The sequence below is a fragment of the Strigops habroptila genome, chromosome 4 (assembly GCF_004027225.2).
Source record: "Strigops habroptila isolate Jane chromosome 4, bStrHab1.2.pri, whole genome shotgun sequence".
Classification (NCBI taxonomy): domain Eukaryota; kingdom Metazoa; phylum Chordata; class Aves; order Psittaciformes; family Psittacidae; genus Strigops; species Strigops habroptila.
The window spans coordinates 63,384,258-63,408,377 of record NC_046358.1 but is presented as its reverse complement, the minus strand read 5'-3'; the positions used below and the strand labels follow the sequence as shown (position 1 = coordinate 63,408,377).

At 36.1% G+C, this 24,120-nt stretch overlaps 1 protein-coding gene across 2 annotated transcripts in view; it reads left to right on the top strand.

Annotated features, from left to right (window-relative positions):
* LUZP2 (leucine zipper protein 2) overlaps positions 1 to 24,120 on the top strand; it is a 175,044-nt gene that overhangs the window by 116,940 nt on the left and 33,984 nt on the right. For both annotated transcript variants that reach the window (XM_030481771.1, XM_030481770.1), the window contains 2 exons: positions 7,666 to 7,728; positions 11,025 to 11,087. In XM_030481771.1, the coding sequence (XP_030337631.1) occupies positions 7,666 to 7,728; positions 11,025 to 11,087 (126 nt within the window). The remainder of the gene's footprint in view (positions 1 to 7,665; positions 7,729 to 11,024; positions 11,088 to 24,120) is intronic.

Genomic DNA, 24,120 nt, shown 5'->3' with positions numbered 1-24,120 from the left:
GTTCTCCATGAATGAATTGTGGTGTTCTGGGTTAGCATTGTTCTCCAAGTGCTTCGAATTGTGAGGACTAGGCAAGAAATAAATCTCACCTTAGATGAAAGCTGTAGAGCAAAACCTGCTGTGACTTGGAGACACACAATTCAAAACTCAGGATAAAAGGGATGAAAAACAAACCCCACATCTTTAAATGTTGTGAAAATAGTAGTTCAAATATAGTAATAATTACTAAAATTAATGTGTTTGATCAGAAGTTTAATGAGCTTTTCAGCCACTTTTTTTGCCTGAAAAAGAGCTAGTCCCAGAGGCTGCCAGATAGCTGGTGGCTGAGGAACTGCATTATGAATTTCTCTCGAATTCAGAGCACAAGTATTTCTAATAACAGTCATGAAAGACTGAGCCCTAAAGCGACTCGATTCCTTAGATCCCATCACACCTTTTTAATATAAAAGACAGTGATGGAAAAAATCAGCATCTTAAATCATTCTCTAAAAATGTTATAAACCACAGCAGAGGTTCTTTAATGCTGTTCAGAATACAAATGGTTTGTCAGTGACTAGCAAGGGTGGAGGACATCTTAAATCCAGCTGCCTTTGAAGGGATCTTTAACACTTCATCCTGGGTAGGAGAGAATAGTTTCACATCAGTCTTGCTATTCCTGTGCTTGGCTGTGTTCTGAATGTAGAAGAGCCATGTATCTACGGGGTTTGGTCTGCAAGTAGGTATCTAGGCAATTGTGATGCAAATGCTAATCCTGATGGCAACTAGACTGAGAATTAAACTTTCCTATTAAGTCATTAAACTTTAACGTTAAATATTTTCAATGCAAGCTATCAACGATTTGTGCTTCAGAGACACAAATCCCACTTAAAACAGTTTTGTAGGAATGAGCTTTTATGGAGAAGCCAGTGCTTCTGTGTGGAAACATTAAAAAGTTGAAATATATGAAAAGATTGTGAGACAAGAGCATGTGCAGGAAGAAGGCTAGATCAAAGATTAATTACTGTGTATTTATATACTATATATACACACAATATATTGTATATATTGTATATAAAATATATATTACATATGTAAAATGTAATATTATTATGTGACAGATGAAATGTGGTTTTTAGCTATAGAAAGACTTCTGCCTGCCTCTGAAATTTTGTTTCCCTACGAGTGTTAAGCAGGCTCACGTTTACACCCAGCTCTCTTCCACAGTTTGGATGGAATCAAACCTCAACATGTGCTACAGGGTTTTTTCTGTATTATACTTCCAAAGTTTTTTACATGATCAAGTGGGAATGACATGACTAAAAATTTGCAGTGTATAATGAATCCAGTCCAACGTGCTGCAAAGTGTTAGCTTGTTATGACTTTAAATATATATATGTATATTTACCATCTCAAGTGTCAATTTAGAGAAAGAAATAGAGATTGGGAAAAAACCCACAAATACTCAAAATGTATACTTTATATTAATGTTATTCTACATCTCCTTACTCTGGTTCATTTAACATTGTGCTGTCATTTTTATAACAACCGTTTTATGATGCAACAAACCCACAGTTATACCCACGGCTAAGCCCCATGAGTGCAAACCAAACAAAACTTCCTTAATGGAGAGATTTGGAGGTGATGCACTGGGATAGCAGAGGCCACCTGTACCAAACTTGTCAGGACTTGAGCAGCAGTGGTGCATGAATTATCAATGTCATCTGGCAAGCATTGGGTACCTGATAAAGCACTGACAGAAGACAGTTGTATTTCAGTTGTACACCATGGGATTATATGGGGCACAACTGCAGGACATGCCGTGTCTCAGACATAAGGAATTGCTTATTTGCTAGAGCAGAGACTTTCATATCAACTTAGACTATTGCTGTGCTTAATTGTCATGTATGCACAAAGACAAGGAGATACCAACAAAACCTGTTTTTCTCAGGAGGAAGCTCTATGTGCTTAGCTATATTTCTTACTCTGCCCTTTCTTTTCAATGTGTGCTTCCAGATTAATGTTTGGAAGAAGTTGTGGACAAAGCACTTCTCAACCAAACAGGAGTCTGTTCAGTTCACTAGAAAATTGCTTTGTTACTTCCAGATTCATGGAGTTAGTGTGTTTCTATATAGTTGTACCTGTGCCCTGTGGCACTCACCACAAAACTCTAGCTAAAATCTCAAATATAATATTTTAGTGTGTTGCTTATCAACTCTTTCAGCTCAGCAGGACTACCTGTAATTCAGAATTAAAAATAGCAACTTCTATGGTGAAAGTGGGCTTTTCCCAGGAATTCAGAGCTAGGGGGACAATTGTGCTTTCTGAGTTTAGATCCAGACAAATCTGAAAAGTGTGCAGTTCATATATGCATCATCAGCACTAAAATACATTGGTGGGGCAGAGTCCTTCAGCTGTCTGGCACACTTGACCACTGAAAAACTGGGGGGGGAAGAGATTCAAAACATCCTCAAGAATATCAAAGGAAACTCCTCTTACAAAAAGACAGTGTCTTTATAGATCATAAAGAAGGTAGAAATGCAGTTCTAAGGTCTTATCTGAAAAACCTCACATAGTAGGGAGCAGGAAACTCAATTTACCTGTCTCACAAAGATGAAGGGCTGAGCCAACCCTGCTGGGGCATTAAAACAGTCACTCTGTTTCATGTTGCTAAAAGCGTTTTTCATCATCGTGAAGTACAAAGCTAATATCCAAAGCAAAATGGATACCAATACATGGTGATATCAGATAACTCCACATATTTGATTTTGGTCTGTTACTGTCTTCTCATTTCTCTCCTAAGGGCGCAGTGAACCACTTTGATTTAACAGGGGATGGAAAACAGTTCATCTTGGCAATTGGCCCTGACACTCCTGATGAGCAGAGACCAAGGTTTTGTTGTTCTTGGGTTTGTTTTTTTACTGTTCACTTTTTGGTTTTGTTTTAATATGATGCCCATAAGAGAGAAATGTTCCCGTAATGAGCAGGGGCTCAGCACAGTAGGATTTGTGCTATTCATCAAGACGAGGCAGAGCCAGATTTATCTCGTATACAACAAACAACCTCTGTCAGACTTCAGATAAATGTGTGACTTGAAGTTGATTGCTGGGAATAATTTTCTGAGAAAGTGATTTTCTTTCCTTGAACATACCTTGTGTCCTTGTGCTTTCAAAGACTAGCAGGCAAACAAAATTGTTTTGTACTGTTGTTTGTAAATTGTATAGTTTGTTCATCCTGGGTTGACATCCTTATGCTGTTTCAAAGAGCTAACACTGGTGTTTCACATTATGAAACATAAACATAAGAGTATTAAAGCACTCATCTGTGTGGCCAGAGGTCAACCTCAAGAAATGAGATCTGAAAATTTGTGTGTTTTACATCATGGCATAATTTGACCTTTCCATTAGAGAATATATGATACATCAGCTAAACATTAATCCCCATAACTTCAGATTTACAGTGATGATAAACCCCTTTGAACTGGATGCAGGGGTAGTTTATCACACTTAACAATGCCTATAAACTGTGACGCTTGACTCATAAGGTGCTTATTGTATACGCTAAATAAAAAGAGGATATTATCAAAAATACAATATGTAGCTATGTAATTAATGATTTTAATAAAACGATTTTGCAGAAAAGGAAGGAACTAAAACTGCAACTGCAAAAGTGCTTCTACTGAGCTTTCAAGTTTATACTTTGCGCTTTTCTTTCTAAGTCTTTCTGAGTTTTCTGACACAGAGACGGGACTAAAAAAAAAGAAAAAAAATGACTACTAAAAAAACTTCTATCACACCTCTCAGCCATTATCCATTGATACTGTTGAGAGAAAGAGATAGGGGAGGGGAGGGAGACCTCAATTTTACAGAGCTAAAAGTTAGTAAAATTATTTAACAACATGAAGAGAAAGGACCTCTGGCATCATGGCTATTATTTTCTAAGAATGTGAAGGTAGTCACAGTCCTCTGTATTTTACTTCCTTCTCTCCGCCTTCTCTGGAGATGCGATGTGCTCAGTCTGTCATGTTAGGGATTGCTCCTTTTGTAATAACATGGGTACAGGCTGCTGGCCTTTGATTCAGGAGAACAAATGATAGAAATGGAAGCTAGGAATATAAAGGTATATATATGCCTAGCCAGCAAGCAAGGTTGGGGTTTTTTTCTTGCAGGTTGCAAAGGCATGATGGCAGAGCTACAGCTTCTTCTATGTGCTTTTATATCGGTGGGAGATCTTTAGGCAACCTAAATGTAGGGTTACTGTCAATGTTCATAGAAAGAACAGCTTCTGTTAAGCCTGGTCTCACATATTGAAAATAATAGCAGAATAATATCAGAACCCAAACAAAAAATGAGAATGTTATGTCAGTGTAAGGAAAAAAACCTGCCCAGGGACTGACTGAAAAAATCTATTTAGGAATGAAGAAAAAACCTTTTTATTTTCAATATGGAAGCCCTATGAGGAATATGTTAACAATTCTGACCAGTTGTCACTGAGAGTTCTCATGTTTTTTGAGGACATAGAATAAACACTATACTTCAGTGTGGTATATATCTTGAGCGCAGGTACCGGGACAGTAAGAATTGACTGCATGAGAAGAGACAACAGGATTCTTGCACATGTGACAACTGCTGACAGCACTTTTCTGCACCTGAATTTAGGGATGCACTGAAACTACTGGTACAAAATGAGCTAAAAGAATTAGTAAATTCAGAGTTGGCTACTACAGTCACTTGGCTGAATGTTATGATTGCATGCCAATGCTCCAGCTAACAGTTTGTGCTATAAGCTTTCTAAGATAGTAAAATAAATTAAAATATCTATTTAGTTTGAATATAATGGTATCCTTTCTCTAAATCTAAAAGGCCATGTCTAATTAAAATAATTATGCTGTATAATTTTAAAAGAGGCCATTAAAGACATGTTTACAGATACTTAACTCATTCCTTAAACTTTTATACTTTATTATTTTTTAAACTTGAAACATAAAGATCTTTTCCATAAAACTACTTATCAAGAAATCAAATATGTGAAATAAAAACTGTGTAAAATTTTAGTTAGTTTAACTTCTTTGTTGTTGTTCTTTGAAGGATACTTAGTAGGAAAATAGGAAGCATCATCTTGAACCCTTATCTAAAACTTAGAAGTCAGAACTTCTGTCGTGACTCAAAAAGCATTTATAACCTAAAATTTTCATTGATGGATTGACCTGATTTTGAATAGCCCCTTTCTAGCAAACTTACAGAGTATGTATCTGATCAGACTTCATTTTGCCACATTTAATTCAGAATTCCTATCAAACCAGGCTCTCTTACACTTCACGTGTTTATACTGGTATACTTAACATTCTGCTATAGAAAATTACCTCTGTTAATCAGGATGCAAAGGTATTTTTAACACTGATGTGATTTTTGAAATAACATTAAATCACTCAAATTGTAAGCAAGAAGTTGTCATCTACCTCTGACAAGTTCCTACTTACTATGCTCTCGATAATTGTAATCTTTAATGCTTGCTCTGATTTATCTGCACATTATTAAGTGCAGATTAATTAAATCATGACTATTTTGCCTGCATTCTGGTAACTGTGGTTTTTGTTTTGTTGCTGATAGACTGGATAGATAATGAAACAGAATTGGTAAATCCTCTTAAACCTTCAAAATGGAGTCCATCTCCCAACTTACAATACTTTTATCAAGCTTTGGTTCTGAACAAATTCTTTTAATTATATTCTTTTGCCAGGCTACTTTGGCACAAAATGTGGAAATTGTGACAACCGTCTAAAAAATTTGTGTCCTACTGAGGCGGTAGGAATTCAGTTCTTCGCATTCTGGGTTGCTGTGGGGTCTTCTCAAAATAACACATGTAGAAGTTACTTGTTAATGTATCAATAGAAGTACTTCTTATAGCAGCTTAGGCTTGGCAAAAGGAAGATAAATGAGCAAAAAATGCAAGGATTGCAGCTCATTGTTACTTTGAATCTGAAATATGAATAGAGTCTTTTACCTAAACCAACCATCACCAAGCTGTAGGGGGACTGAAAAATACTTAAGGTAGTTAGTCAAAACAACATGATGACTTGACTTCCTGGATTAATTAAGTGTGGTTCTTTAATGAAAAAGTGCCTTTGGCACATGTGTTTGGCCATCACCCCAAGAGGTGATGCTGATCTTTTATGTGAAACCAGCCACATCTACTGTGTGATCACAGTACAACAGAGCTCTCTAGATGTATCCCTGGTGAGCAATAGACGTGCTGGGTGTGCTTCATTTCTTTGGTTTCTGTTTGATTTATCTTTGTTCATCTTTATCTGCTACTTAATCCTTTGTGCAGAGCCAGTTGTCTTGTTCTGTATTTCTACAGTGGTTAGTATGCTAAGGTGCTGCTCTGTGATGAGCTACAGCATCATTTTCAAATTACAAACAAAAAGAGTGTGAGACTTAGCAGAGCAAAATTTCTTCTCTCTCTAAACACACTCAGCCCTTTGTAAATCATATTTTTTAAGGCAGAATCTGGGTTGCCTCAAAGTAACATCCCAATTCTTTTCTGCTGCATTAAGACCTGTGGGTACCTGTGTCAAACAGCTGGAAAAGATTTACTGTTTCTGCAGCAATGTGTATCGGTGCACAGTAGATAGTGACAGTGAAATATCTGAAAAGATGTTCTTTTTATTTTGATGTATCTTCTCTTTATTTTGGAATTGTGCAAAGGAGGTTTCAATGGAATTTTAGTTTCTTTGCATTTGCTTTAATAAAACAGTTGGGTTTTTTTCAAGAAAACCTCCAAGCTTTCAATTTTGAAAATAAAGCTTCCAGAGTTTCAGTGGGATGTGGACCTCAATTTGAGCTGGATGGAATGACCATTTTTTTTTCTCTAATGCCAGCTTGGTCTTGTGCAGAATGTTCAAGAAAGTTACTGCTATTCAGTAATAACTACTTATTCCTGAAATGCAGTGTAGCATACGAGAGAGGTTGGTTTTGGTGTTCTTTTAATTTCTTTTTAGTGTTCAGCATATTATGTCTGGCACCTGAAGATCTGCTTATTGAATACTCATGTTTCGGAACAGTTTTGAAGGATATTCTCACTGCAGAGAAGTCTTTACATGTCATTGTCAATTATGCAATCATATGCTTGAGGAGTGTAGGAAGAATTACTAGACCATTGAAAACTCATTTTATCAAGGTTCATTGTTTTCCCTGAAAATGAGAAGAAATACATTTAAAACTCCTACATGAAAAAGCATGTTGAGTTGGAAAAATGCTATTGGGTATTTAGCAAAAAGACCCCATGAATTTGATCAAGGTCAAGTGGTGAGATCTTGGCCCTATTACTCAGTTGCTATAATGATTTACTGAAAATCATATTGAGCTATGTACTTGACACCAGGAAAGAATTAGAGGGTTTTTTCTTTCCTTTTTTACCTCAGCATATCCAATCTAAATTGCTTCAGTTGCTATGTTGCTAGGTTTCTGTGTGCAGTGGTGTTCCCCTGAAAGGAGGGTTTAATGCAAATTTATAGAATCATAGAATCCTGTGAGAGGATACTGTGCCATGATACATATATCTTATCCGTGTCTTTGCTGGTGACTGGAAGGTGTTATCAATGTATAAAATAAAACCAGTATGTTTTACTGGTCCCTTAATATTTCAGTAACTCTCAGTAATAAAACTGTATTTTTTTTTCCCTCTTAGAACAAAAGCCTCAAAACCAAGCTCTTATCAGGAAACAAGCTTTGTGGTATTCATGCAGAAGAGGTAAGTAAGGTTCTTCTCTGTTCTAAAGCTAACATACCTAAAAGAAGCTTGCATCAAAGTCTTTTGTACTGAAGTTCTAGTATAGATTATATATTCTGCGTGTATCGTGAGTGTTCCTACAGCGCTCTTATCTCAATTCATTTCTGTGACTTCAATAGAAGAAACTGAAATGTGTTAGCAAGCTGCAAAGTCAAGTTTTAGACAAATAAAATAACGTTTGGTCATGCTAATGAAAAGAATATATAGCTCTGTAGATGTATATTATACACCTATAACATATATAAACCTGATTTCCTTTCCATGCTCTCCATGCCTAGATTAAGACAGGAACAGCTAATTGCCTTTTGAAATAAATGAAGAGACAGGAAAGATTTATTATTACTGATTCCTATAATGTTTCATTACTTCAAGGAAAAATGGTCACTGTCTGAAAAAGAGGGAAAGAAATTTTCTCTCTACAGAGGAGCGAGCTAGTAAAGACAGTCTATGATGCAAAAAGTCCTTTTTTTCACTAATACATAAATCTACCAGTGAGTGCATTCATGCGAGTAGTCCCTTTAGCTCTTTAACTTTTCATGAAAGAGGATATTACTATATATGAATCTGGTTTACTAATGAGTAAGCATGTCACGAGTACATGACTTCAGTCATGGGTTTTGCATCTATAATTTCTGTGAAAGTCATTGCACCTTGCCAGAATGAAACACAAACATAACACTTTGCTTCTTGGGTAAAATTTTCATAATGATGGTTGAATGTGTTTTCTGCATTAAAGACTCTACCGTTTAACTTAGAGGTCAATGCTATAACATCAAAATAGTGATTTCTAGTTGTATTAGCTATTTAGCCTAACTGAAGATCTGCAACCACGGTTACTTAGTAATCCTCAATAGTAGGAAATTACAGGGTTTTGGGGTATTTTTTTGTAGCTCGTCAAAATCTATGTTATCTTCCTATCCCATCATTGTTGCTTTCAAACATGCCACAGTATATGATACAAACATACTTCCTTCCCTTGTTTACTACTTAAAAAATTGACAGTGTGTGCAACATAGCTTTCTGTTTTCCCCTTTTTTTTCAAGTTTGTTTTTCCTAGCTGCATAACGTCTTCAATGTTTGGTGATTAACTTGAAGATCTTTTGCCTGATTATGTCTCCAATATTTGCTGCACAAATGTCATCAAAGGGCAAAACCTCAAATTAAATTTATTGTAGTGTGACAAGTCTGGCTGTCAGAGAATTTCAGAAAAGTAAACCTAAGCTAACTAACATTCAGGGCAGCGGATTGTACGTGTATTTTAAACCTTCAGAATCTCAGGCTTTGTGAATCATCCTGGCAAATTTGTGGCTCTTAAGCAGGTTAGCACCATTAGAACTAGCAAAGGTGCTGCAGGGGCATCCTCCTCTTGTTGTTTTGCCAGTTAGGTGATGTCAGCCAGAGAAACACAGTGTATTTTCTGCTATTTAATTAAGTAGTATAGTCACTATGCATATAACTGTGTGAAATCAGTATCCTTTTAGTTATTAAATCAAATAGCCTTCATGTATAGATTTGCCCACCCGGAAGCTCCTGCTTTGTTCTGCTCTCTGGGGCTGCATGCAGACAGTTGTAATGAGCCCTGTGATTCCTTTTTGTCCAGTTGCATAGATGGGAGCATGCTTGTGCTCCTGCGCAGTTGACAGGGTTGCTTTTTCTTCTCCGAGAATTCAGAGCCCTGGTGCAAACCTGGTGGTGCAAACCTCAGGCTTCCCAGGACACAGAAAGGTGTATGTGCCACAAAATACTCCCAGATGCTTTGGTATAGGGTTTGCTATCACCCTGTGTTTCATCAGGACCTTATCCCACTGACTGCACTAAAAGGTGTCAGTTTTCTAAGTCCTCTCCCTAGAAATGCAGAAAACCCCCAAACCAACCAAATTTTATCATAAAGAATGACAGGTCACATGCGTGCTTTTGAGTCACTTAAATTATACACTAAATACATTTAGCTCTGTAACTCTTAATTTCATCACAGGTTTGTGATTGAGCAAATGAGTGATATCTTAATTGTAACTCTTAGATCCCTCTATAGCCATTTTGGCTGTGTCACAGAGTGTATACTTTCTTAAGCACAACTCATAGAACAATTTAAGTTGGTTAAGGTTTTCTCGGAGGTCTTTAGTTATGTGGAATATATTCCATAGCTCTACTGATTGTATGGTCCAGGTCAGAGAACACTGCTAGCTGCACTCTAGATGAATTCTAGATGGCTCTGTAGATGAAATAACAGCAAATACAGTTATAGATGAAAGAATCGAACTGAACTTATCTTGGCTATTTGTTTCAGATCTTACGGAATGCGATAACCAATTTGGCATTCCTTCTTAACTACTTGAAGTGAGTTCTAAAATTTTATCTTTAAATTCTTTCATCCATCCCAGAAGTCTGTCACTGAATTTGACTGCACCAATTGGAAAGACATAAAGTCTTCCCAAAAGCTCCAATTTATTTATGAAAGATATACTGCTATCTGTAATATGTCATGTTTATGGATCTGCTGTTTCAGTAAATGGACTTCTAATCCATTCCAGGAAGCTCTAAATATTTGGCATTAACTAATAAAAGAAAATATACTGCATATCAGTTGAGACTCTGGATTTTGTTTAAAAAATATATTATTATTCTGACAGGATTTGTAGATAAAGGATGAAATAATGCTCCTTGGATAGTTGGGTGTAGTATAAAAAAGCCCCATTTCTATGTTGTTTTGTATAAATATATAAAAGAATGTATAAATCATTACTTTAAATTATTTTAAGGATAAATGTAACAGTATTTAAAATAAATATCATCCAAAACTGATCTAAATCAGCATAACTATGCCTATTTTAGAGCACATGGTCACAAACTGAGAACCTAGTTCTTTTGGATACCACCTGGAAGTTCCTGGTCATTACAAAGAACGTGTGCAATGCTATGGAACCTTTTTCCTTCTTGGAAAAAGATGATTGTTTACTTTGAAGGTGATGCCTTCAGTTATGCTTCATGGAAAGTATTAATAACATCTCATGTTGAAAATGTGTAATCCACATAGCTATTCACAGTAGTACTAACTCATGTATGCGCTTTAGGTGAGTGCCATTTTACATTTCTCTTGACACTTTTGCCTGGTTTAGACTTGCTACCCTGAAAAAGCAGTTGACATTGGTTTTGGTTGTTTTTCTGCATTTTAAAGTTGATCTTCTTTCTGCTGTTTTCAGAACTTGCTACCTTTTTTTCTGACCTTAAAAGTATGATTTTATGTTCCTCGTTTTCAGTCAAAAAAGATCCAAGCCCAGCTGAAAGAGCTTCGTTATGGGAAAAAGGACTTGATTTTTAAGGTAAGTTTTATTTCTCTATACTTAGCTAAGGTTTTAGAGTTATTGTAGTATTGAAACAATCTAGGAGTATGATAGCTGCCTTTATTACTGTAGTTGTAAGGAATCATTTCTTTCTCAGCACACAGAAAAAAGCTCAAAGCATCAGACGTAATATCATCATGCATTTCAGAAATATTATCTATTTTGGTTTCTCTTTTTCTTTTTCTTTTCCATTCCCCCCCCAAAACCACTCTAACAGGGACAGTGCTTTTTATTATATTGCTTTCTGTGGCAAGGAAGAGAAGATTCAAAGTCTAAACCCTCGTCTGGTGTCTTTGTTTTTAAATAGAGAAATGCAGCGGCAAGTATTTAGTTTATGAATATCTGTATTTACATGCTCACATAAAGCAATGTTCCAGTTTCCTGCTGGTGACCGAAAGCCATTGCCTATTCTATATATTCTGTAACATGTTTCTCAGCTTTCTAACTAAACAATAGTATATTTTACAGATGGTTCTTGTATTTTCTTTGATCAGCAGTCCTCCATGGCATTGACAAAAAAAAGCAATGTAGGAGGGGAGGGTATGCAACAAAACATACACTGTTGAAGGGCAGCAAGTCTTTTTTAACACAGGGAGAAGTTAATCCCTGTTAAAGAAGGAGAGAGATTCAGGTCACCTGACTGGAGACTGCTAATTGAGCAGTGCTTTTATTCCTGGCATAAAGGATGAAGATAAGTAGTCATCTTCAAAGTGGCTAGAGATAGAATTACTTGCAAAGCAGTTCAGCTCAATATGAGGTCCAAATTGCCTTCTGTAAGTGTTTAACTCTCTCTACTGTCCCTCTATTGTATGCATAGTGCTGTGAAGATGAAATAACATAGATCATTTAAAAAACACAGTGTGATTTGTGTGAATTTTTTTCTTGCAGAGATTGTATCCAAGGTTTGTCAGGAACATTTATTTCTCATCATCATAAGGGCTAAACCAGGGGAACAGATTTAGACGTAAAAACTAGGCATATTATGCATCTGGAAAGTTAAGTTTTAATACCAACTAACATTAACAAAAATAATATACTTTTTTCAGGTTCAGTTTAGGTATATTTGAGAGCTTGAGCAGAGGAAAAGATTCTAATTTCTAGTCTTGCCTAGGTATGAGATCTTGTTTTCTTTAGCTGAAGCAGGATTGTTCAGTATTGGTATCTACTTGTTTTCATTATGCTAATATGCACTGATCCTCAAAATGGATCAGAATTATGCTAGGTTGTGTAGTAATGCTTAGCAAGGGGATACTTGGTAAGTGCTGCCCACCTGCAAACAGCTTAGAGAAAAGGAGAAGGAAAACAGGAGCACAAAGAAGTGAACAAATAAATGGGAAAGGCTGGCAAGTTGCTGGCATACATAAAACGACATCCATCCGAATTCAGTAAACCAGGACATTTTAGTAGTTAAGGTACAGATGTAAAGATCAGAGGTTTGTGGTGGAGGAGTGGATGTTGCTTGTGTTATAATGGTAGCAATGCATCATGTGAATGTGAATAGAAGTGGTTCCCATTTGAACAGGTATGGATGTCTGCACAACAGGCTCCACTTCTTTTCCCTGGAGAGTTATCCAGTACTGCTGTGGAAGTCTGGGGAATTTATCTTCTCCTAAAGACTATATCTACATTTGGTCACATGAATTATGCCTTAACCTCTTTGGCCTATGTTGAATAGACATAGCTCTTGAATATGAAGGGATACTCAGGCTACCAGCTCATGTTACATAGGGCGAGTTCTGCTCTGAATGCACTTACTTGCAAAATAGGGAAAATGTTACATGCCTTTTAGGGAAATTATGAACTAATGTAATTAAAGATGCTTTGAGAACTTTATATGGATGATGTTAATGAATTGTGAAATGGATTCCAAAGTCCCACATACTGAGAACTGCATGTGCAAATACCTGAAAAATCTCTTGACCATATGCAATTCTGTATAAGATTGACTGCCTGGTTTGCTAATTCAATACATCATTTATTTTAGCCAAGAATTTTTTTGTCAGGGTTCTTTGTTGATCTTTTTCCTGACTAAGGAAGGATTTATGCAGAAAAGGGAACAGCAAGCTTACACTATCCTCCTAAATAATTGTGTAAGATATGGGGAAGGGGAGATTAAGGGAGATTGAGTGTGCTGGTTTGTGTGTGTGTCTATCATCTTCAGACCTGAAACACCAAACAGAGTGGAAGCCATTTGGTAGAGGGTGGAAAGCTTTTTAAATACCTGTCTGATCAGAGAGAGGCTGCTGGGTTTGGGCAAGAACAGGTGGTGTTTCATTTCTAGTTGTTTTGATACTAAAACTAAACAGATTTCATCTTATCATTGCTGTTGAAGCTGTTTTGTGAAGCTCTGATTCTTTATGATAAAAGATCAAACCAGGGGATGGATGGTCTTCTACCAGCAGAGAGCATGAATGGTGTGTGTGGTAATCTCATGGCTGCTAGTTTCGTTGATGTTACAGGACTTCTACCCTTTCCCCTTTCCACTGCGTTCCCACCTCATCAAACTTGACGTTTCTGTGTGACTTACTGAGGACTTCAGGGAATTCTGTTCTTTGTATAGCTCTGCATATAGCAAGCTTCCCACAGCACTTCACCAGAACAACGTCAGGCTATTAGATCTCTAAATGGCACGAGGGAATGCTTCAGTCCATGTCCATTAAACTACTTCTTTCTGTGGTGGAATTAATTGTGCAGATGTACATGAAGTAATTCGGGAGGGGCACTTTGCTTATTGTTTTGCATAAGCAACACTGAGAAACTACTTCTTAAATTCTGGTAACTGTTATTGTCAATGACTCTGTACTGACTAGAGCTCTGGCCATTAAGTGGGAGAGGAAGAGGAGTGGGTGGGAAAGACAGCTTTCTCCTCTAATTCTCCAATGAATTGGTAAATTATATTTACTTTTAACATCGTGTGACAGTTACTTAACAAATGGTAGTAAATATAACATAAGTTAATCATATTTGGTTACTCTTTTGAAGTAATCTAGCTGATAAATTATGTGCATATGTATATTTATATTTTTATACCTCTATGTGATATAATGCCACAGGACGGATAAACAGTGAGAGTCACAGAAATTACATAATGGGCTCAAGGCTGTAGAAGCTGTCGGTATATCTGCTGAGGCTAGAATTGGAGCTCCTGTCTCATTGTCAGTGTTCAGTCCCTTAAACCATGCAGCCAAGTATCCTAAAAGAGTTAACAGGTGAAATTTGCTTTATATTATAATGAGAAAATTAACGAATGAGTAATAAAAATTTTCACTTAAGCATCTTAATTTTATATCTGCCTTTACTAGTTCTGAGTGAGTCTACTCTTAATTGCAATCATTTTAGTGTGGTCCTAAAACCCTGATTGAGTGAAGTACCCTTGAGTTTAAATGCTGTGCTAAAGTGAGATCTACATTTGTTTCGGGCATTCATAATCACTTATTTTAAAATTGCTACTCCTTTATTAACTGTCTTCCCATCATTGGCTGTACTGTCCTAGAAGAAGTCACAAGTTGTATTAAATTAGGAAAGAGTTAAAAACAATTTGGGGGTTTTTGTTCATTAAAATATTTCATGAACTGTGTGTCTGACTGGAATATGCAGTGAAGAAAAATAAATCTATCAATAATTTAGTCAATTCACTATAAGTTTATACAAGTAACTTCTATTTTTGAAATAGTTCTTTTAAATGGCGAGAACGGTTCACTGCTATGGCTTGAGTATACCTTTGTTTACTTTTTTGGTGATGAATTTCTAAGCATTCTACTTCAGAATTTCAGAAGTGTCAATCTACTGTTTTCCCTTTTTGTCATTTAAATTCTGATGCAAAATATAAACAGTCCTAAAAACCAAAGTAAAGTTCAAATGTAAGCAACACCTGGCCTACCAATGTGCTTAATATTTGTTCCATAGTAGAATTTAAATTGAAATAAGCAAGTAAATAGCATCTGCCTTAAAATATATGAATATATATATATTTTTATACATATATACACATATATAATGAGTACCTGGTCTTACCATGAGTGTGATGGTTTATAACAAGGCACACTCCTCTGAAAAGCAAACCAAGTTTGTTCCAGCTGGGTGCACAGACATGTCTGGTTCCTGAAGCATAGCTCTCAAGGGAGGGTATTGACACTGACTTACTCTACTGCCTGTGGCCCTAGGGGGTCTTTTAGGCCTCTCCACATGTTTAGAGCCACCAGTTGCCCAGATAATAGTGTGAAGCTAGAGGATGTCTGGGAAGACTAAAGCAGGGCTGCGAGATGGATGGCATCAAAAAGTAGCAGATGGTGCTCAGTTAGAGAAGGAAAGGAGAAGGCAGGCAGGAGGATAGTGGGGGTGACTGGGATAGAGGAACAGGCATGGGAAGAGGGAAAACGGAGCAAGGAAAGAACCTTGCTCCCAACACTTGACAACCTCTCCTCACAGTGGTCTAGCTTGTTTCCATGGTGGTATGCTTGAATTCACATGTTTCTATGGAGTGCAGTGTCACAAATTAAGAGCAGATTGTTACTTGCCTTCAGTTCTCTTTTATGCTTCTAAGTAGTGTTTCAGTAGTGTTGAGTGCTCAATTCCTCTAAAGGACTAAGCAGAACCATATCAACACTTCAAATTTAGACTTATACCTGCTTATACAGACTTATATAAGAAAGAGAAGACAGGTTAAAACTAATCATTTTTCCTTTTTGTTTCAAGGACTTGTTTCAAGAAAGTATTTCTGTCTGGGAAACACCTGAATCGACTTTATATGTAAGAGGCAAAGGATATGTTTTAAAGACTTAACCTAACTAAACTGACATTTATAGTCAATACCATTTTCCAAATTCTTTGAAACACATAGTGCTGCACTAATCAATTCATTATTTAGAAGTGTGAAAAATCACTTTAAACCATGCATTTGCTACAGCAGAATCAAGAAAGAAAAAAAGAAGCAAAACTATGTGAAATTGTTTTCACATCATACTGACTGGATGTGGTAAATATTTATATAATGCCATTCCTGCCTCCAAAGTCAAATCGATGCTACCATGTGTGTTTTTATTAGCAGTAGTTAGTTACGTGCCACAGCAAACCTAGTTCCTGGAGTTGCAATTTATTTCTGTAACACAGACTATGAGATTCTGCATTCTCTAAAGAGAAAGGGGTGAAATGGTTCAAGAAAAACAAAGAGAAAACCACCCCAGAAAACCACCAAAGACCTGACTTAATAGAGAACTTGTGTTAAACTTGAACATTGTTGTCTGAGCTTGAAGTAATTGGTTAAATGATTTTAGATTTCCGGTAACCTTTTACAGAAGGGCTTTGTGTGCTTGCACATGTTATGGAGATGAAAAGGTTTTCAATATAATTCTAACTATTTGTATACAGTTGGAACTCAGGCTTGACCCAAATCCAGCCATTTTGTAAATGTACGTTTACTTCACCCATGACTTCCACCTACTTGTATTAAAACTGTTCTCAACTGCAGAATTCAGCTGACTTTGCATGTTTGAAAAATGAGTCCATTTAACACATTTTAAACGATTCTTCATTATGTTCCAAGTACCATAAAACTCCTTCTTTGCTTGCAGAAAGTTTGGAAAAAAGCAACATTGTTTTCCTTGAACTTTATTTATACATTGACTTATTTAGGAGAAAAAGAATGTTCTTATCTTTGCTGTTGCATTTGCATTGCCCTGTAATGCTAAATGTAACTTCTGTAGCTCAATGTTAAAAGGAGATGATAAGAGAAAACTGAGGGCAGCTTCCTATGGGCCTTTCATACGAAGTTCCCAGAGAGAAGACTACAACTCATCTCCATTTCAGACAGGATGTCTTGACTGTGGTGTGCTTATTCATCCATTGTGTTTCCTCAGCACTGGCATCTTTTGTGACCTTCCTTGGGAATGTAGCAATGTTGCTCAGGAAAACCAAAACAAACTATTACAAAATATCAGTTACAAACATAACTGTAATGCAAAATAGTAGAGGGGTTTTTTTTCTCCCCGAGATCTTAAACCAGTGATTTTTTTAGGGATAAGAAGTTCTATAAGCTACAGGCTGACCTCAGCACATCATATAGCAACGGAACAGAATCTGGGTTTTTTTTTTCTGGTTATTACACATTTAATGTATGGCGCTTTTTGTTTGTTGGTTGTTTTTTTTTTTGTCAGAAATCACAAATGAATGAATAAAATAGCAAACTGAACCTCCTTTAGCTATATTTTTACTTATTTTATGATGTTTTCTATTTGATAAAATTCATCTCATTGGTCTCCTGTGGCTTGTATACTATTCTTTGATTATTTTATTAGTAAAAAAAAGAGGTTATTTTTCTTTGAGCTTATTTTTTTGAGTTTATTTTTTCTAAAGGCCTTTACTTTTCTCATGAAGGATGAAGATGAAATGAGAAGTGCCCACAATACAGACTCTGATAGACGATGAATTGAAAAGTCTGAAAATATTCTCACGGATTTTCCTTTTAAATACATAAATAAGGGAAGTTACTTTGTATTTACTAAGATCAAAAATTCTTTTGTGGCAATCCCATCACTGGTTTAGTTCTGGCAAAAGCTGTTTTCTTAGGAGGAGATGGAAAACAGAAAGGATGTTCCATACTCTCTGACTCCAAAGAAAGTTTGATTATATGCATGGCATTCTTGCACAATGTTTATCTAAGCTTTTTAGAAATTATCACCAGTTCAAACTCTATGTATTTCTGCTGCTTTTCTCTCTTCTAGTCTTTTAGCTTAGTAGTAGAAAATGTTTTCTGGTATATATAGAATTTTTCTTACTGAAATTGAAGGCTATGAGTTATTATGCTATCACAGACTTTGAGAGTAGCTTGTTTTTTATTTAAACCCCTTCCTTTAAAGCCATACTTTGCATATTTTGAGATTATTACCCTGTGTCTCTCGCAGTGTGTACTTTTTAGTTTAACATATGTAGATTTTTTTGTATTCGAAGTCTTGCTTCTCAGTACATGTTTACATACCATTAATACCTCATGTTAGTTGCATTTGAACTTATTTTCTTTGTTCTCAGTCCGTTTGCAATGCCCTAAAATCACTCAAATCCAGCTGGACATTTCATTCATGCTCAGCAGAGCAGAAGGATTTCTATAGTCTGTACCCACAGAGTTCTTTGGCTTTTCTATGACGCATTCAGTGGTGATATCATCTTGAGTCAGTCATCCCTACTGTTCTATAGTCTATATTTGTTTTATTGATTATTCCTGTCTGTATTTAGCCTCTTATACTTGTCTTTAGTGAATGTCATCCTATTTTTTCCAGTTTGTCAGGATAAATTTAAATAAGTCCTATCTTCTGTGACACACAGTTCTGGTTTTATGCCACCAGAATATTTAATGAGTATATGTTTAATTTACTGTTGAGTTCATGAATGGTACATATACCAAATAAAATTCTTTCCCCTGATTATTCTTTTCAGCATGTTTCAAAAAATGAATGTTGTGCTAATGGATCTGTAAGTCATGAAATCTTCAATTTCTCTCTTTCTGAAGATGGGTATCACACCTATTCTTTTCCAGTCTTCAGGTTCTTCATCCACACTACTGAGTATGTAAGGAACTTTGGTCTTAGAGCCAAATACCACTTCATAAAGCAATAAAAGTGATGATGCACAACCATGACAAACAGAAAACAATCAAGTGAAAACTCTTATCAATCTGTAATTGGACAGAGTTGTATTAGACAGAAAAATTATCTTTTGCCTAAGGCAATTTGTTTAAAAGTTTAGGACTACATGGAAAAAAAAAAGCCAAAAAAAACCATGTTCTGTGTACCATGGCATTTAAATTTGGCTGAAAAGGGGTGGAGATGGTAGTGAAAACAAATCCTATATCAACTGACCAAAACCCGCCACTGTTTAGTACTTTTGTAAGTCATCTGAAAGATGGGATCAATTGTACCTTGGTGAAGTTTGCTGACAATATCAAACTAAATGAGGAAGTGGACATTTTGGAAGGGAGAGCAACCCTGCAGGAAGGAAAAACATAATCCAGGAGTGCAGCACAGGCTGGGATCTACCTGGCTGGGAAGCAGATTTCTGGAAAGGGGCCTGGGAGGCCTGGTGCATAAGCTTGATAAGAGTCCTTACCAACCTGGTATTCTTGGATTCTATGAAAGATTTCAAGGAATTTGCCTGCACCTTGGGAGACGGCCTTGGTAGTACTATTTTGAGTAATTATTTCAAATTATGATTTGTTCTCTTCTAGTGAAGATCTGTAGTGAAGGTGACAGCATCATGGCTGCAAGTATTGCAAAATGCTTTTCTTCTTTAGCTCAGGGGTAATAATCTTTGTGCTAGCAGTACTAAACATTTGTGAGTAATAGATGCAGTGATTTGATGGTTAAACATGTAGATCAGGTTGTCTACAAGCCCAGAACTTAGAGAGTGGTTTACATTTCATGCTCTGATTCTGTTTATGTACATTGGTTTGTACAAAGCCAGATAGAAAGATTGATGACCTTTTTCTTTCAAAGCATTTTCAATACAAGGTAATTACAAAATCAGTCAAGTTATGTTTAATAGCTCTTCCACAGAAGTTGCTGTATCTAGTGATATATGACAGTCAGGAGCATGTTGTTAGGGAAAGTTGAATTTTCATGTTGCAATGTGATAATGTACAGCTATTACTTTGACTTCCTTGAAAATACATGTATTTTCTTCAAGGGGTATCCTTGTTTTTTGAAAGTCATCAGGATGGCAGGAAGAAAACTAAGTATTTTCCTCAAAGCAATTGCATTGATGGCTGAGGGAATGGAAGTATAGTGTAGGTTTTGTTCATATTTGAAGTTGCGGTTATGTGAAATTATTCTATTTATCTGTGGATTTCTGGAATGTAATAACTTCATAGAAGTAAATTTCTGCTGTTTTGAGAATAAAAGGATTGCATATGAACTTTGTGCCGGGTTTGGGATTTTTTGTTGATGAATCTGGCAGGCTGCTCCCCAAGGTGGACGACTGATGGGCTCAGCTGTGCAGGATTTTATGGGCTAATATATCATGAGTGAGAACTGATCGTTTTGACCTCTAAGATTAGAGATTGTGGAATCTTCCTTTTGAAGTATTTCTACTTTGTAATATAAAGAGTGTTGAACTTAGTCTTCATGGTTTAGGATCCCTATAGCTCTTACTCGATGTTGTAGCTCAGTCTTAGAAACTGCTAGGAGTTTTTTTCCATTCCAAGTGAGAAGGCTTATGATGCTTTTTTTTTTTTTTTTTTTTAATAGTGTCTTTGTTCATTATTCACTTGGAGATTTTTTTTCCTTGATCAAGTCAATGTGTTTGCACATTTTAGATATGTAGTTGTTTGTTGCCCACTGGATTTTGGTTTTCAGGTTATTATTATATCAATTATTTGTGATTACATCTGGCTACTTACTAGATGTAGAAAAATGCTTTAAGACAGGATATTATAGAGTTGTTTTTCTCAGTAGAAGCTGAGGCCCCTGGGAGAGACAGGAAATTGAGATTTGTTTAGTTGATTTTTGTAAAATATGTTAAGGCTGTTGCATAAATATCTGTAGGGGATATTGGGGTGGTAAGAGATGCCATGATTTCTTTTCAGATAGCTATCTTGTTGAGATAACATAGGATAGGGACTGTTTCCTCATCTTCTGATACATGGTCTTTTGTCACTGTATTATGAGTACTTCTTGTTTTTGTGAAGCCCAAGATTATTATTTTTATTTCTTTAGTAGTAGGTATTTTTTAATTTTCCCCTGAACGCTGACAAAGTGTGATTTCACAACCTTGACCAAAAAATATACGTAGAAAGTCTTATCTAGGTTATCTGTGTTTTGCTTAGGAAGTAGATGTCACTGTCTACATTAGCATCTTTTTCCTGGTGCATATTTTCATTTCAAATGCTGTATGTTAGCATTTTGGATGTTGTTACTATGATATAATCATTACTAATATGTTAGTGCTAGCACATTATACTAGCAACACAGGAGGGACCTAAAGATCTAGACAGAATTGCTGCTGGTGAAGAAATATTAAGAAATATTGGGTGAAGAAATAAGGGTAAAGAAGGTGGAGGGGTGTCCTCATAAGTATTTCCCGGTAAGGACATAAATTATGTAATAACATAACGAAGTTATATCCTTACTGAAATAAATCTCCTTCTACTGTTCTATTTTTTGAATAGTTTCATGCAGTTTTTGAATCACAGACTTGTGAAATGTGGATATCATTTCAGTACTTAGTAATTCAGGTCTATTAATTTATTGACAGTGCATATTTTACAACACAGTTGTGAGCATGAAAAATCGTTGTAACTTTTTAAATGAACTGAAAAATCCAAGTTTAAAATTTTCTATATGGTCCTGAGAATGTGGCCTTAAGGACTTGGACTTGCATTAGACAGTGATGTAGTCTGAAATAGCTATGTCAGAGTTACTGTGTGAGACAAGGTTACTTAAGTCTACTAGCAGCAACTCCACATTTAACCGGTACAGCTATTCAATCACTTACAGACTTGGTCCAGCTCCCACTGAAAAATGAGGAGAGGTTTATTACTGATATCAAATTGGAATTGATTTGGACTTTGGCTGACATTTTCCAAATGTTTTCATTATAATAATGATTTTGTATGTGCCCAGTAGGGTTGAAAAGTTTAGAAACTTTGTGACATAAAATACTGACAAATTCCAAATCTCAGGAAAAAAAATGGATAGAGAGAAAGACATGTATCATAGAATGGTTAGGGTTGGAAAGGACCTTAAGATCATCTAGTTCCAACCCCCAATATGAAGCTGAAAGATGAGTCAAAGCCTTGCCTTGTGTAAACATGTAGCAGGAAAACCATATGTGAACTAATCCTCTCCCAAAAAGAGGAAATACATGTTTCCTGTGCCCTACTGGTGGAGATGTGGAATGTTCCGGCATGCCTAATGGGAATTTTAAAATGCTTACCCCTCAGTGTTTGTTCTTTTACTGCTAAAATAAGCAAGTCAATTGTTTAAAGAAGACTGACTTAGAAAAGAGAGAGCAGCAGGTAGCTGTGATCACGTGGATTGGTTTTCCATTGGAAATGACAAGTGGTACTATACAAGCAAAGGTGTTCTGGCCTGATTAGAAGGAAGGAAAATCCCCTACAGGAGACCAGGCACAAAGGTCAGTGAGGTGGCTCTTCATGCACATCTTTATAACTCATTTCTGCAGAGAAACCAGTTATTTTCCTTTAGTTAGAAGTTGCGTACTTCATTAAAACCTTAGCGAACTGCTGGTTTGCTTTCATTGTAATGAGTTATATGTGAAGGAAAAGCATGAGGATTGGGGAAGGAAAAGTGACATTTCAGCTAATAAAAAAGCATATAGGTTTTATTTCCTTTTTAATGTACATCTAGAATAGTTACAAATGAGAGATAGAAGTATTGTGGCACTAATGAGCATTAAGAAAATGTTCAAGCTGTGGGCTTTGCAGAAATGATGTTTTTAACTGACTTTTCTTCTTGTTCTAAGTGCTTGAAATACTATGCAGATGTTGCCGAATGTCTGGATTAAACGGCATAGCTGCCAGAAAGTGTTGTTTTCAGTTACATTTAACACCCTGTGCTACGATAAACAGTGCAATTTAGAAGCACAAGTCTCTGTTTCTATAAGATACAAATAACACAGAATAAGCACAGTGGAATTGTGTTTACCAGATAATTTATTCCAGTTTCTGGTTAAGTGGTTTCCAATTTCAAAAGTTGTCAAGTAAATATTTTATCTTTTTTCCTTAAACATTTATTTAAGGAAATAAATAAATTGTGTGGGGAAAAAATGGAGTTTGCAATATCCAATCTATTTAACATGTGATTAAACATCATTTAGTCAATCATAGAATCACAGACTGGTTTGGGTTGGAAGAGACCTTAAAGCTCGCACAGTTCCAACCCCCTGCCACGGGCAGGGACACCTTCCACTAGACCAGGTTGCTCCAATCCCCATCCAACCTGGTCTTGAACACTGCCAGGGATGGGGCATTAATCTGCAATTTTGGGACTAAGATGTTAAGAAATATCACTATTCTCAAGTGAGTGGTTCATGAAAAATACATAAATAATGCTAGGATTTTATTCTTACTTGATGTCAGGTGGATTGATATCACTGACCTATTGGCTCAGTAATCTGTGAAATAAAATAAATATGCATGAAAGTTCAAGTCCATCAAAATACGACAGTGTTACCAAAAATAAGGATAAGGCTTAATAAATGATGCAAGCAGAAATATCTTATTAATACATATGAACCTGTCCTTTGGAGGAATAGCTTTTCACCATAAACTGGAATTGTTTTTCTTGATATGAGCAATGTTATTACAATATATTAATTCTTTATAATGGCAGGCAGAAATTAAAGACTTTTCTTCCAGCTTGATTTTTGATATTTCATTGAACACCATGTATTATACTAGACTTTCCCCTGTAAAGAAAGAAGCAGCAGCCACCTAAAACTACCATTACCTGCTTTATGTCAGCTAGTCAAATTTTCAGTGGTACTAATTTGTGTAAATGTGCTGTAAAAACAGTTTGATAAGTAGCAAAAACTAAAATGATGATGTGAGAAATAACTTGGTCTGGTTCTAGTACCCAATGAAAACTGTCTCTGCATCAGAAAGAGCCAGGCTTGATGTTTATTGTGACCATATTTGTTGGAATCATGTTTATTGTGAGTGTACTATGTACTATATTTAGTAATAAATGCAAATATTACTGAACTCTAGAAAGATTCTTGTATGTTAGTAAGTTATTCTCTAATAAGCCAGTGATAAGTCCAGTTAAATGTTGCAAATTCTAATGAAATGGGAGGATTCTTTCTGTACTGGATGCTCAGTAGCCAGACTGAGGAACCAAACCAGCATTCTGTGTGGGTTGTGTGTGTGTGTTAGTGACTGATTTCAGGTGTAAGAAATGTGATGCAGTGGAAATTAGAGGCATTCACAAGAGACTTCCCCACACTTGAGCAAGCAGTTGACTTCTGCTTTGAAGCAAGATTGCCTAATCGTGCATGGTTTTGACCA